The sequence below is a fragment of the Apteryx mantelli genome, chromosome 15 (assembly GCF_036417845.1).
Source record: "Apteryx mantelli isolate bAptMan1 chromosome 15, bAptMan1.hap1, whole genome shotgun sequence".
In the NCBI taxonomy this organism is placed as follows: Eukaryota; Metazoa; Chordata; class Aves; order Apterygiformes; family Apterygidae; genus Apteryx; species Apteryx mantelli.
This window is the reverse complement of record NC_089992.1, coordinates 5180218-5196330: the sequence shown is the minus strand read 5'-3', so window position 1 is coordinate 5196330 and position 16113 is coordinate 5180218. Positions and strand designations below refer to the sequence as shown.

Here is a 16113-nt window from a genome sequence, read left to right as displayed (position 1 = left end):
GTTTATCAATGTAAAAAAAATCTCCCTAGAAAATTCTCCTTCCAAGTGAAAAGCAGCAGCTAAGTTACCATAAATATATTTTTAATATACTCAATTTAATATGCTGATTTGGATAGTGATCCAAATGAGTGATGACTGTGCAATGGTGTTCATTAGGAGAAAAATGCTGCGTATTAGTGGAAGAGAAGATTCTATACACGGTACACAAATGTCCATTAGAAGACTTATTCTCTGTGGCTTTCCACTAAAGTGAAATTGCACTTACAAATATGTGAACACTTACCCGTCCACCTGTTCCTCTCCCAGAATATACCGCAGGTTCTTCAAGAAAGAAAGGGAGACTAATGCATGGGAATGGCGAATCTTCACATACCCCGTTACTGTCTCAATCAGGCCCATAAAATTCTCCAGCTCAGAGGCAATGTTACCTACATTAAGAAGAATGCAGTTTTATTATTCCAGAATTCACAGCTTTACCCAGTATTCTGCTTAATGCAGTGTTAGCTCAGTAAAAGAAAATGTTTTTATCTGTTGCTTCTGAAAGTGAGAGATGCTGATATTCATCCTACAGTGACAGCTGCCTGTGTGGGCAGACAGGTGAAGGGCAAAATAAAGCAACACAGCAGTAGTAGAACATTATTCTTAATTTTCCCCACTGGTGTGCCTTCTTTCTTCCTGGATGCCGTGTTCTGAAGCCAGCACCAAATCTTGAGCCAACGCTCTGGCAAGGATGAAAACCCTTGTGTGAATGTACACACCCATGAGACTGGAAGAGCTCTTCTGCCGCAGAGCGGAGCTCTGGCAGAAAGCGCCACTGCAAAACAGAGAACGAGAGCACGGATAAAGCGGTGGAGCTACGCGATTGTTCTCCACCAGGGCACAAAGCATGAAAAGCTTTGGCCACAAAGCCTAGACCTCTTGAGGGAACAACAAAGGCAAAACCAGAAGGATGTCCTCATGCCATGGAACATATTCCACATAGCTTGCTAGAGGTGGATTTCTCTAATGAACCGTTGCAAACACCACGGAGCAAGCTCCACTCTTCAGCACGGTCCCTGTCCAGGAAGCACGTTGTCCCTCCTGGGTCTGCAACGCTCCATCCTTCGCCAGGGTGCTCCAGCTCCAGCCTTGCTGCCCCTAGCCCCTGCCCCTGGTCCGCTATCACCATCCTGCTGGGTTACACTGCAGGCGTGAGGGGATGTTTTTAAGCAGTGCTCAGGTAGGAGAAGCTGCTACGGGGGGTGTTGCTGTGCCATAAACCAACTGAAGTCCTAACACATGGCTGGGGCAGCCCCAATACCAGTGGTTGGTTCCCACACAAAATAAGCTGGTAGGAGGCAGATGCTCGTTAGCTCCTTTTAGATAATATTTAAAACAAAAACATCGCAACAAAAATGGCCTCCCTCCAAAAAACAAAAACAAAAAACCCAAACCGCACCCCACTTGTGACCATCTAACTGGAACATCTTCCTGTGCAAGGGAAGATCCTGCTAGCAGAGGGGAGACCACAAGTGAAATAATCCACACACTGCTGCTTCTAAACCCTGCTGTTTTCAGTAGGAGGGAGCAAATCAAATATATCTCAATCTTTCAACCACAGTTACGAAAACAAAAGGCACCTTCGATATGGAGACACATTTCCAATAAAAACTAAGAGTGATTTTTACTTTTTTTTTTTTAAGAGCTCATCAGCTGTCGACACTTCCCTGGCTGATGAATCACTGCTCTGACAAATATAATCCAGAGCTTGTGCAAGACGTGCAAAGATGGCCAGCTCACCGACGATGACCACCCGGAGGCACAGTGCTGGGCTTTAAACGAGCTTCCAGCGCTCTCGATCGCATGGTTTAGCAATACACCACACCTCTCCTTAAAAACTGAGGCCATACCCTCTCTTACAGTGCCATGCCCTGCTTTGCAGACAACTCTCATTTACCTACCCTGATGCAAGGATTTTCAATTTTTCCACTTTCTCAGGCCTTTATTCAGCCTTTGGAGCTACTGCTCATCTCACTGCCCAGTCCTGCTGCCCTGGCCTAACAAAAAGCTAGCAAAAATACCAGCCTTCACTGCCTCACACTCGGTCATTTACTACCTATTCAACAGGCATGGTGGAGTCGTGCTCCAGCGGGCCAAACTAAACAGGCAAAATCCTTATCATAGCTGGAGCACTGCTATAGAATTAGAAAACAAACAGTTCTCTGAGGTTTTAATGTTCTTATCATTATGTTCACAGACAAAAGGAAAAACACTAAAAGCAGCCTTATCGGAGGTTCCTAAGAAAGGGCAATCACTTACTTCCCCGACGGATGTTAATCAGCAGGTTCCCCTTGAGAATCGTGCATCCCTGCAACATTTGCGCCGATGTGACAGAATCTATGGTCTTCGTTTTCCCGTCCTCACAAATTTTGGGGCAAGGCCCCTCGCAAGGACTGCAGAACATACTGTTAGGAAAGAGAAGCAGAACGAAAATAAGCAAAGATACACAGCTCTGAGTCCACCGACTGTTGTGAATTCATTTTGAAATACACTTCCACCTAAAGCTTACAGAAAACCTTCAAGCTAGAGTGAAGATCACCGTACTTCTGCGGCACTCAGATAAACCAAACGCGTTCGCTGGACTCCAGAGAGGCTGCAGCATTACACCCTCCTGCTTCAAGCAACACCAGAGTAAAAGGATGGATTCATCCTACCTGCTGCCTGCCAGCTCCTGAAAGGTGCTGGGATCCTGCCGAGGGGAAAGCACTTCAGGTGAAACCCAGCGCCGTTGCATCTGTGCATTTACTACAACCTGGTCAGAACAAGGAAGACTGCCTCTCTCGCGTACAGCGACAAGTTTCTGCTAATCCTGGCTCAACCTCCAAAAATAGGCCAGCCAGGAACCGGGGACAGGAAGACATGGTCAAAGTTCTAATGAAGTTTTCTGTCTCCGCGCCCTTAAACCAACATTTCAGGAGAGCACTAGTGAACTCCACGCTCCTGGCTGTTTCACCTTGGGAAAGACAACTGCACGACTACACCGTCGTGAGGGATGCGGGGGCAGTAAGCAGAGAATTAGCCACTATTTCTTACAGGATAAGAGATATTAAAGCAGCAAGTTTAAACAAAGGACACATCTGCACACGAGGCAAAATTAACTTGTGCAACTCGCTGCAACAGGAATTAGGAGAGGCCAGGAGACCAAACAGGTTCAGAGCGGATTACGCAGATTAAGGGAGAACAGGTCCACCAGTGGCTCTAAAACACTGATTGCCAGAAGCTGGGACGAAACAGTGAAGGACAGGCTCCCTGGCCCTTTTCATAAGCATTTACTCTTTTCATAAGCATTTGTCATACTCTTTTCATAAGCTTTTTTTACTGGCTAAACTCAAGAAACAAGAATCCAGGCAGGCCTGGCCTTTGCCTATAATAGCTCATTAAAGGCTTTATATCATATTGCCTCATACTAATGTCAAAATTTAACACTTCATTAATGGACAAAACAAGCCCTCTGATCATTCCTTCTGGTAAATGTCTTCACTGATTCAAGGTCAACTTTATCTTTCAATTCATTCCACCACCTTCTTTTGCATTTCATTATTACTTACTCTACGTTATTGCTTTGGAGGGGAAAAATGCAAAAGGAAAAACAAACTCGACTCCAAAGGCAACAGCTCTCAATGACAACACTGATGAACATGGACTAACTATTTATTACTTTAAAAAAATAACTGAACCCACTTTCTTCTGAGGCTTAAATAAACTAGTAAAAATGCTGCACTATAACATGCCACAAACTGCTAAAAGCTGCAGACACACGCAAGAGGCACTCAAGCAAATGCACAAAGAACACGGGAAATGCTTCCCGTTTGCAACTATTTGTTACCACCACCGCCAGGGAACAAAATATCCACCGGCCTCGAGTTACAGCTCCTTTCAGCCTCTGCCGCGGAGTGCAACGCTGAGCGCAATACGATGGCCAAAGAGGTCAGTGCGAGCGTTTCAAGCGGCCAGTACTGGAAGCTGAGGTAGATTATGGGAAAAGTTTCTCAGGTGAGTATCTGGGTTCAAGCAAAGGCAGGGCTAAGTTGCTTACATCCAAAAGCAAACCGGAGATTGTCTTACTATTTGAATTAATAACACCGGTGCGCTCAAACAGCTGGTGCAGGTACCCACACTCCTCACAACCACCTGTCCAAATAAAAACACCTTAGCACAGCCTACGGAGACTTTTTTTTTTTTTAGCATAGTTGAAGCCCTAGGAATTTTAGCACATTGACAGAAGGTCTCAGGATTTCCCAGGGTCAGTGGGCAGGCAACTGAGGCTGTTTGCTTAACACTGGCAAAATAAGAAAATCCCTAAAAGTACACATTACTCCAAGTGTTAGCATAAAATAAGAGCAGGTGAGTGACATTCTTGCAAAAAATGATTCCAAACAATATTATCAGCAGCTGCATTGTTGGTGTAACCATCTTCATGATTGCTCCCTTCTAAAATACCATTGTTATCTTCCGGAAACAATGAAAAAAGAAAAGAAAGAGAAAGAAAATAAAATTAAATACACAAAGGAATACATGCCATCTAAAATGCAAAATGCAAATACACATAAAGCAATTAATATGTGAGTCAAGATGATCCCCATGGTTTGCTCTATATGTGATAACATCAGAGCAAAATCTTCTTTCTGCAACTGGCTGACATCTGTCAACCTCCAACCTTGCCTTCCTTGACTTTCACTTCCATTTCATTAGTGTTGTTAAAGACTTGGTTCTCTGTTGCACGAACCTCTCTCAACTCCTGCTGAAAAAGCAGTGGGAACTGGCAATGCGCAGCACCACACAGGATCAGACCCTTAAAAAAGCTTTACTGGGAAGCCATGCAATTCCCAAATGTACGTTCTCACTTCTTCCAAATGTAATCTGCATCACAAGTTTGCCACAGAATTGTAGAAAAAAGAAACCCCCAAACCAACCACAAAGCTGATGGACTTCCAAGCAGCTGGATTACCTTTGGCTCCCGTTGCGTATGAATCCGGAGGGGCACTCCGCCATGCACTCATCGTTGTGGATCACGAACCGCTCGTACTCGCTTATCTCGGTGGCTGGGACTTTGGAGCAGAACTCTTTAGTCACGCAACGCCAGCCCTCGAACTTGTAGGTGTTGGGAGGGCAGGTGGGCAGGCAGACGCCTTCGTAGTAGTAGTTGCGGCAGGCCACGCAAGCCGTGTTGTTGTCGGGCGCCGTGCAGCTCCCCAAGCACTCGGGGTGGCAGCATTCGTTTTGGTCTGTACAGGCTCGCTTGCCGCAGGAGCTGGGGCACACTGCAACACAGGGAGCAAGGCAGCGTCAACGACTGCTCTTAGAAAAAGGGAGTCGCGTTAAATAGAAAAACCTGATCGATACGCTTCCACGTTTTTATTTCCCGGGCTCTAGAATATCTCGGCAAAAGAACCAGCTCCCCTAAAATGCACAAATGTCATTGCTTTTCTCAGAGTTTTAGTTGCCTGAAAATATCTTTTTCTCAGATCAAATTTAAAACATGAGCCAACGAAACGGCAAGGAAGACTGCTGAAAGCAAGATCAACGAAAGGATAATGGAAACAACCGAGTCCTGGAAGTACTAGCCCTAGTATTATGTGTTGTTTTTTCTTTTCTTTTTTGAGTGCTGACTTATTGTGCTTTTAAGCATTTCTCATCTTTCCCATTTGTATTTCAAATTGGTCTTCTACTGGCAAGAAAACAAGCTCCCTTTAAACAACTTAATTACACTTGTACAATAAAGCACTGCTGCACTGTAGCACACATGGTTAGGTTGACCCCAATGTAGCATCCCAATGTTGCTTATGTATGCAAAAAGCGGTTTAATAAAGTACAGATGGTACACATCAAATCCCGCGCAATCAGGGAGCCGCTATTTCCCGCTGCAGAGCGCGACAGAAATCTGCCTTAGCCCCAAGTTCCAGGTTCAAAGGAAAAAAACATGCTGCAGCAGGGGAGAAGGGGGCAAATTTCTTTAGACATTCGTTTTGGGTGCAAGCATTTCAGCTCGGAAGAAACGGCCCCAAAGCAGAACCTTCTCCAGATGATCTATCTCGCTATTGACGCCTCAAAAGAAGCGGCGGCGGCGTATTTATGAAACGGCAACATTTTCATTACAAGGCTCCAGGGCCTTTGGGCCACGCGAGCCGTATGCCAGGGGCTCTGTAAACACACGCGGGTAGGAAATCTGCTTTGCATTAAGTAACTGTTTTCCCCTTTCGAAGTCAGCTCAAAAACAGCACCCACAATAACAGCGTGAAGCAGAATTTCGGCAGCACGACTGCAGCGAGATCCAAGCAAAGCACCACGAGGCATTTTAACGGAACCGTCCGCGCGAAGAGCCCGCAGCCGGCAGCGAAGCGGTTAACCCGACCGAGCGCGATGCAGGGGAGTCCAGCCTACACGGAGAGCCAGCGTGCCGAGAAACCATCGCCGATCCACAGGCGCTTCTGCGGCGCGACGCCTCCCCCCTGCCCTCGCAAACCCAAGAAGCACCGAGCCGTTATTTCAGAGGAAGTTTCGTTCAGTTAGTGAAAAATTCAGAACGTTCTTTAGTTCCTTTGTATACAGCAGGAGCTGCAACTAATACTGCAACATTTCAGCTGGAAACTACAGTGGTGTTTTAACGCGGGACGAAGCATCTGAAGATCTTGTCCTCCTCCTCTTCCTCCTCCCATAACGAAGGCGCAGGCTTTCCGGTGTGTTTTTACAACGCTATAGAGAGCAGCACCACTCCCAGGACAGAGGACCACAAGCATGACGCTGACATTACATAATAATTTTTGGGGGAAAAAAAAAAGTTCACAGCTGTGCACATACTGCTCAGGATCTAGACATCCTATGACAAGTCTTGGTTATAAGCAGCCTTTTTCTGCCAGCTTTAAAGTGGTGTCCAAGTCAGAAAGGACCTGTAAACCTGACATCAGAGGACTTTGCTTTTATCATCACTGTGGTTCTGTACTGATCTGGGTACCAAGCTGGGTTCTCCTACAAGGAAGGAGGATTTTATGGAAGAAACGCAACCTGCAGGTATTCCCCCAAGCAGCCTCACAGCCTTTACATCGTCTTCCCTATTTTAGCAAGTTTCTACTAAGTATCATTAGCACTTACGGTACCTGACAGTGCTCTTACTTGCATATAGATAGCCAGGGACAACGAAGGCAACAAGCTGATATTAAAGATAACACAGGTAGGCGGAACTGAACGCAGACAGATGCGCTGCGTGAAAAGGCACTATTAAAAAAAATAAATAAATAAAAAATCTCCTCTGTCTTTTCCAGTTACATCGGTCAGCCAAAAAAGCCGTGTTGCTTATGGATGCAGTTCCTTCCTTGCACGTACCCTTGTCACACAACCCTAGGGCACCACAGCTGCCACCACTGCTCCGTACCCCACGCTCCCCGTTTCAGATGCAACCTGGCAGAAAGGAGAAGGGGGTGCGGGAGGGAGACGACGAGGACAAGGGGACGAGGGACGGAGAACAAGGAGACGCCTGACGAACACCCCGCCAACGACAAGCAGGCAGACACCGCTGCAGGCAGCAGAAACACCCCGTATACCTAACCAGGCCCAAGCGAGAGCGCTTCTGCAGAGCCGCAGTCGCTTGCAGGACCACTCCGGGCAGGAGGGAGGAGGAAGTTACTGATAAATAATGCCCGGTGTAAGGATAAGGGAGTTTTCTTCTTGAAGAGGAAAACCACCATGCACACCAAAGCCCTACTAAAAACAAATCAGCGTATAGGCGTATACTCTTTTTGGATGGTAACTTGCACCAGTGTAACAGGACTAAAGTGTGCCCAGGTGCCAGCTCACCAAGGCATCATAAACTGCCTCTCACCGCAAGACATACAAATACTGTTCGCACTTAGAACTATTAAGGGATTAAAAAGAAAAAAAAAAATCAGTGTGTCTTGGGAAAGACCTATATTATCTTACCGCCTCTGCCATCCTCCAATAGCCTGGTACATAAATCGCCTTCCCTGCATCTCCTGGTAGATCTGCTGACTCTCACCTACACAAATATGGACCGAAGCGTACAAGGATATGCAAGTTCACAGGAGAAAGGTAATTAGTGAAACGGATTTTCAAAACTGTAAAAGTATTTTAACCATGGCCATTTTAACAAGAACTCTTACAAACATTTTGAACAATTTTTTTAACAGCTCAGCACCCTTGTTCTTCCCCCAGTTCTATTTTTCAGTTGTTCTTGCTAATGCTGGCATAGTTTTCAGCCTGGAGACAATACGGGTATCCTGTTTCTTTGAAGAGGCAGGACAAGAGGGTTTTTTTTAATGTATGTGTGTGTAGGATACATTATGAACAACAAAACGTCTTACCTGCTTTTTCATGCCAGCTCTCAGTCATCCCCATTAAAAAGTTTTACTAAATATGACTGGCTTGTTTTACAATCCAGCCCCTTCTATATCTTCCCACCCCCACATCGCCCTATTTGGTCTACTAGTTCTGTAGCAAAATGTTTAAAATGCACGTTTTACTTTTGCCCAAATAAACTGCAATACGCTTGCACACTTGTTACCGTTTGCCTGCAAGAACATTAGAGACACGAAACGTGAGCAAATGGTGGGCTGACATTTTGGGACAAAAATCAGACCGTACAATACCGCCTTGAATCATGAAGGCCGATGACTGTATGCACAAAAGCAACCAAACCCCTTGCTGATGCCCACACGTGTAAGAAATGCCTAATTGTCATCACGTGGCGCTACCGAAATACTGGAAAATTACGGAGCCCTTGGACTGCAGCCATGGAAGGAGGACGTCAAAGCCAGACCTGGAGAGGGGCAGACCCTTACACAGCTCTACGGTTTTGTTAACAAGATGATGGAGGCTTGACTAGACCAGAGGATCTAATTTTTTGTGTTTAAGGAATGAAAGTACTGAACAATCATTAGATCTTAAAAAAACGTCACTACAAGGATACCAGTAGCCACAACACAAATTCAAGGGAATAAAAATAACAGTGGAAGTTTTTCACCTTGTATCACTCACCTCCCCTCCGATTTCTTCAAACGAAAAGTTCTCCTTGTCAACAAAATCCAGGAGATTTTCTAAATACTATTAAGATACTACCATTACACACAAAGCACGCCAGAGAGGCCGGCCCAAGTTACACGCTTCCTGAGCAAATCAGATGCAGACCTGCCACACAGAAAGGTGGTATTTTAAAAATAAATACAAAGATCTTACAAATGAGCCAAAAAAAATTGCAAGGGAACCTGACTCAAAGGCTTATTAGTCTCAATTAAAACTCCCAAGATGATAAACCAAAATTGCAAGTGCAAAGTTGGGAAATCTTCAAACACAATCCTCTCCCCCAAAAAAACAACAAAAAAAAACCAACAAACACACCCCCACAACCACCCCAAGGAGCAAATCCTCTCTCTATTTATTTGCGGCAGCCCCTTTCTGGGCAGCGTAACGCTACGGAGGTGGCGGCAAGGTTTTCTGCCATGCAACCTCTCCGGCCGTTTGGAGGGCGCGCTGGGAAACGGGGCCGCGGGCCGGCACGGCGGCCGGCGCGCCGCTCGCGCGGACAAAGCGTTCTTATCGCCTCCGAGACGCCGTGGCTTCGGCAACGCTGCAACAGAAAAAATCAGGTGAATAAACAGCTCGTCGCCGGGAGCGCAAGCGCGGCCAGAAGAGGAAGACTTCTGGCAGGCTGCGGCGGTAGCCACTGCCAAGGATGGCACCGCGCCAGGCGCATGCGGGCCAGCAAAAGGGTGCCAAGTGTGGGAGAAATATATATATATGTATGTATATATTTTTAAGAATCTTCCTCTCCTTGTAATAAAATGATATTCAATCCTTCCCTTCTTTTTCTGTTTATTTCCTTCTTTTTTTAGAGCATCCTTCACATAAAATATTGTTCCAGAAAGAACAAGGCAAAAAAAAAAAAAAAAAAGCCTAGTTTTGAGTAGAAACCAGGGGAGGAAGGGAGCATTTTATATCCTAGCCAACTACTGAAAAAATTATCTGTCTACATTTATCCACTAAGACAGAAAAAACGGTCATTTTTGGAATGTTAATTCCTCTACATGACAGAATTTTTAAATATTGCATTTTAATGGTCCACGCTTTGGTACAGCCTTTCAAACAGCTGACTTCAACCGCTCCGGCAGCTCATACGAGACCTGATTTCTTTTGCCCAATATAGTGGTAAGAACGGAGAGACATTCCTTGAAAAATCTGCTCGCAGTGATTCACAGCCAGGGCTAGTATTAAACAACTACTGATTACAAGTTGCAAATTAGGAAGCGCACATACGAAATGCGTGCAGTAACGTGTCCCGATCACAGCAATATCGGCGCGGTTGTCTCCAAAGAACCGAAGGTGCCACTTATTTAGAACAGTTATATAAAATCATTATATTGCTATAGAAACATGTATTAGTAACAGATTACTTTTTTTTTTTTTGTATTTTCTTTTTTCCCCCTGCACAGTGAGACTGATGTTTCATCTTCACTGAAATTCCTGGAAGGAAAAAAAGAAAAATGCGAGAGTACTGAACAGCTTCCTTTCTTCTGGTGGTTAAGGGACAAAATTTGGCAGATTTGGAAATCAACTGCCAAACCTCATTTAAAGGTTCAGTTCAACACAGCACTGATACTACGAATTGAGAGTGATTCTCTCTTTCCTCTTTCAAGCTCTGCTACGTAGACAACCATGTCCACTTGTAAAATATTTGGAGAGGTCCATACAAACTTAGACCAAGCAGCAAGACCAGGGCATCAAGTCTACAGCCTGCAAGCAATGTCCGACTCCACATCACTCCACTCGAGCCGTATGCGCCCATGTTTACATCCCAATCACTACCAAGCCATTTTTTTCCGGCAGATCTTTCCAAGGATGGTGAAAGTATTCTGAAGTTGTTCTGTGAATTATTTTCCTCTCGCTATGCAAATCCACCTGAAGTTTAACTACATCCGCTCGGCTCCCACGCAAAGCTTCTGGTCTCTCCTGCTTCTTGGCATTTTGGTTCGTGGCAGGCGCTAGATACAGAGGTGGCTCCAGGTATTTGCTCAAGCTGGAGGAAGCCCATTTGCTTCTACTACTCACTGCTAGTCTTTGACCATAGCTTGGTCTTTGACCAAGCTTTATAAAGGAATCTATTTTTACACCCCCTCCCTCAGAATTTTATGGTCAAAAAGCAATACTATGCCAAAAGTCCATATATACCCAGTTGTACACCAGTCGACCTGGGATGCAACTGCGGCTTATCCGAGACAAAAGGAAGCAGGAGAAAGGACTGGAGACAGGTTAGAAGGAAGCCCAGCAGCACCCAGCACCTGGAGAACCTCAGATGCCACCAGATGTGGTAAGGTCTATGAAGCATTCATCGTTCAACAGAATGAACATAATGTTGTCGTGATGTACCCAAAGCACCATCGTTTTACAGTTTTTTTTCCCCCTCAACATTAGTATTTTCCCTCCCCCTTCTTCCCCCCCGAGCAGCCCTAGTCAATGGAGCGTTTGAGAACAGCAGTCACCGGCCCAGCACACCCTCGAGGAACCAGAGGCCCACGGCACGGCTTTTAATCCCTCCAACACGCCAAGGCCTCAGCCAAACATACCGCGAGTCCCCCCTCCCTGCGGCACGGAGCAGCGCAGCACAGGGAGACGACAAGGCGAGCGTATGTCCCTCGGACGCACCGGACTTCCCCGAAGGCCTCCCCACCGCTTCCAGCGATCTCTCCTTCGCTCTTTACCGTACAAGTTACCTCCAAACAGCTTCTGCGCTCCCCAGCTGTGCTAAATAATGAAACGTGTTTGCTAAATGCAGTTTTATTTAGAGGGACTGGAGGACTCGGGGACGCCACTTGGCACCATAAAACCTACCACCTCTTCAGGTTCTCTGCAAGCGAAGCAATCGGAGGGGCCACAAAGCCCCAGCAGCGTTACAGCTACTCGCGCCGCACAGAAATTAGAGCGAACAGGAGCCGGGGTGAAGAAAACAACCGCCTTACACCACCGTCAACAGGAAGCGATACGTAGTACAGCTCCTCCGTTTGCTCCAAAACGCGTAATACTAATGACCAGAGAGGTGCAAATAAACACGACTTATTGACAAAACCAGGCAGCCACGAATTGCATTCCCTTTCCAAACAGTTTATGCTGCCCAGCACCACTCCGCCTGGCACCCGTGCAGCTGGCACTCGAGAGAAAGAGGGAAAAAACAAGTCCATTTTGTCCTTTCCACGCCAGGATGAATTCGGTACATAAACAAACATAGCTGAGGCATATACACAGGCACCTCTCCGGGGCTCAAGCCAGTTTTACTGTCTTCAACCCAAGGTAGGCAAATCGGTTGGGAATACGCAACGCTCGGTGCTGCGCTGCTCTAGAAACATCCTGCAACCCCCAGAGCCCCAAACCCGCTAGCGTTTCTAACGGGGCAGCCGAAACTCCCGAGCTCCTCAGCAGCACACGAGGAGAGAAAGGGCCATCGCAGAACGGCTCTGAATCGAACTACTTTTCTTTTCGCTCCAGATCACAAGCAATATATTGGGCTTTTTTTTTCTTTTTTTCTTTTGCTTTTTTTTTGTTTAAAGTAAGATTCAATCTGCCTGTCTCCAAAAGGTTGCAAGTTTAAGGCAAATAAGCTTTACACGATTTAATTAATATACAGCAAGCAAGGAGTGCTGGTCAGTCGTCCCCGGCAAGATTCCAGCCGCAGGAAGCATACTCTTCACATTCCAGATTTATTCTAAGGGAGGAAGATGATTTGATAACGTTATCGCACTGGCCTAAATTATGCAGTTCTCTTAATGCTGAAGGATAACAGCAGTTTAATCTGGCGCAAGAAAGGTCACCAGTTCTGAAGTACCCAGCTCCCGCTTTTGCTCCAGGCCTGCTCTTTGCATTTATGCATCAGGCCCATCAACAGGCTTAACGGTTTTGGCCTAAACGATGAAACATGATGCTCGTTTTAGAGGCACACATAACTACCCCATAAATGAAAAAAATCCTTCAGGAAAACTAATGTCTATAATACACATTAGGGCACAATATTTAGAAAGTTTTGCTCTTCTCGAACTAGAATACCTGCATTAACAACAAATAATGAAAAGAAACCTCTGCATTTAGCAGGAATAGATGATTGAAACTCGGAAAACAGCTGAAAAGAATAGGAGCACTCAAAATTGTTTGAGGCCTACCAGAAAGCAAATTTTTCAAGCCATTAACCTGCTAGTGAGACACCTCGGGAAGAACAGGATTAACATCTAGGCATTTAGGAAGCTGAGAAAAGAGGAGAACTGCAATGGAAATGCAAAGCAAGACCTAAGGGTATTGGTGATTCAGAAAGTTATCAGAGAGCTGGCTGCATCTTTTCTTCTTTTCTTTTTCTTTTTTTAAAAAGTATGAACTATTAGTCTGGGAGCACAACATCACTCAGATATGTCTGTGTTGCAAGTCAAGTTACCCTATGTGGACTAAGATCGCATAATTTCAAACAACATTAAAGGCATTTATGTTCAAAATGACAGACCAAATATATTCTTCCCAACTTCAAGAAATACAGGTGAGCGTAGGCAAATCCGACGGCAAGCGCGCGCTCGTGCACTCCTGCTGTGTTCTCGAGAGCCACGGCAAACAAAAGGTGAGCACTTGCCTTGATATCATTAACCTTGCAATGATTTTCCTTTCTGAATCTTTCTTGTATTATAAATATAGACAGAATACAGAATCTGCTCCAGAGTTTGTAGGACTTGCAAGCAGACTGGAGGGTATGACATTAAGCGGCTTCTTAATTCATTTTAACAAACTTACAGGCAACATGAGCAGCAGAAAGGAGGACAGAATTCACTTGAAATCTATATTAAAACAGGCATCTTCTCATACGCCATACAACTGCGGATAGAACTATTTCAGAAGGGAAAGGGAAAATGCTGAATATCCCTTCAGGCTCGATGCAAACCGCTTTAACAGTTTGTAAGTCATCCTGAACTGTTTGAGCGTGAACTTTTAACTCCATCTTACACAGTTCGATGTCTGAACGAGCAGAACTGGTGCAATGGGTAGCTGCCAGGTTATCGAACGTCTCATCCCTGGCAGAGACGGGCCAGCAGACCCGCTCCGGAGTGGAGCGGAGGACATGTGAAGCCTGTCTATCATGGAAGACCTGCCAGGCCCCTGCGAACGTGTTTCTGGTTTGCGATATTTCACTCAAACGCTCGGTTTCTCAGCGGAAGCGATACAACCCACAAAACTGGTTTGCCAGTGTCTCCCGCAGGCAAAAGCACCGACGTTTTGAGAGTCCACCTCTTCAGGCCTGACCTGCACAGAGCAGGAGGCACGTGCCAGAACGCAGCCCCGACGCCGCGCTGCTGCCAGCCGCTCCGCAGACCTTCGCGAAGGCCCCAGCAGCCGTGCCTGCCGCCGGGGACGGCGTAAAGGCTCAAACCCCCTGAAATTAGAAGAGGCTCCAGAAAGCGACTTCAGTCAGCAAGTGGCACCGATGGGAACAACATATGGGTTTGCTCAGGGTTTTCTTCTAACCTAAGAGAGAGAGATAACATTACCTCATCCAGGCTGCACTTAGACCACTATCTTTAAAAATACCCACCGTTATCAGACAGAACTATTTCAGTTCTTGCAACATGCTGATAAAATAAATTGAATGAGGAAAGCCGTGCTTTACTATGCCATCACCCAGAAACGGCAAACACACGATACGCCCCTGGGACAAGCGATACGCGCACTGCTGTTGTCCCTGTATACAAACAGGCGGTTTCTACTCAGATCATGACATATCTGTGCCTACTTACACGCACGTGCTTTTGAGGAATTCCTAACAGTATGACTTAAAAAGGCAAAAAAAAAAAAAAAGTGACATTGCTTCTGACTTTGCAAATCCTTTCCGGTAGCACAGATTTGTGATCAGATTAGGGAGTGCCAGGCAGTTTTATTTATTTATTTATACGAAGGACAGTCAAGGTGAACTGTATCATTGTGTCCGGCAGGGATTCAGCTCCGCAGCAAAGCTAACTTGACGATGTTGCCCTGGCTGCCGTGAAGCCCGAGATGGCATCAGATGGCCTTTCAGAAGAAAGCGGGCCTCCCGTTTTTGATATTTGCACTTTGAACGCCTGCTTCCCACTACGTTTCAGCTAGAGTTTGACATGTTTGAGCTACACGTCTCCCCTCTCGTACCTTCTTTGTAATCTCGAGTCATATTCACACGAACATATAAATACACAGATCCTTACACACGGTGTAGCAGATACGTACACGGACGGTCTCAAAAAAGAATATTCTTTTCACACACACTAAAAAAATTATACCGAGTTATTTTAAATTCAGAACTGTTTGTATATTCCTTATAAGTTTATAAAACTCTCACTGTCCTCCCATGACTAACGAAACTGGAATTGAGAGAGTATTCTATATTTATAACTCGTCTGGTTGCTCATGCCTATGGCCCTATTTCCACTCGCCGTTACTGTACACAGAGCTATGTGAGGTATTGTGGGTTCCCAAACTTCACCGATTTCCTAACAAGGCAGGCCTGTGTCCCGGAGGAACAAGCTGGGGGCTGTTTCCTTCCAGTATAGACCGAGCTCAGAGGGAGAGGCCTTGAGCCCTGTGGTTTTGGCAGCCCTTCTCGAAACCGGTATTAGAGGCCATTTCTGTGCAATTACACGCCTAACTGGCACCGCACCGCGTATCGATGCTACCGAGGCATCGGCGGCGGCACGGCCCCATCCGCGGCCCGAAGCGCCCGGCCGCCGCTCCGCGCTTCACCTTCCCGTCTTCATTTCCGCAGCGCCGGCGAGCACGAGGGCTCCAGCGCTTGCCGAGCGGCTCCCGCCGCCAGCTACGCTGCAGATGCGCCGAACGGGCCAGACCAATCCAAGCAATTAAAATGATGTCCAACAGATTCATCGGCCTCTCAAAACAGAAAGGGAACAGAAAACCAGAACGTTATCCAAAAGCCTCTGGAGGCTACGGTTTGCTCAGTAACGTTGGCAGACTGCAAAACTAAGAGGGGTGGGGGAGAGAGAGAGAGACTGTATCGGGTATCCAAGTGCAATAAAAGGAGGAAAAAGACTGATTTGAATGAGGCAATGAGGGAAT

General features: G+C 46.1%; 1 protein-coding gene across 1 annotated transcript in view; it reads right to left on the bottom strand.

Annotated features, from left to right (window-relative positions):
- IGF1R (insulin like growth factor 1 receptor) overlaps positions 1 to 16113 on the bottom strand; it is a 191757-nt gene that overhangs the window by 42467 nt on the left and 133177 nt on the right. Inside the window, exons 3-5 of the mRNA XM_013943661.2 lie at positions 4988 to 5300; positions 2299 to 2444; positions 284 to 428 (exon numbers count right to left, since the gene is read on the bottom strand). Coding sequence (XP_013799115.1) covers positions 284 to 428; positions 2299 to 2444; positions 4988 to 5300 — 604 coding nt within the window. The remainder of the gene's footprint in view (positions 1 to 283; positions 429 to 2298; positions 2445 to 4987; positions 5301 to 16113) is intronic.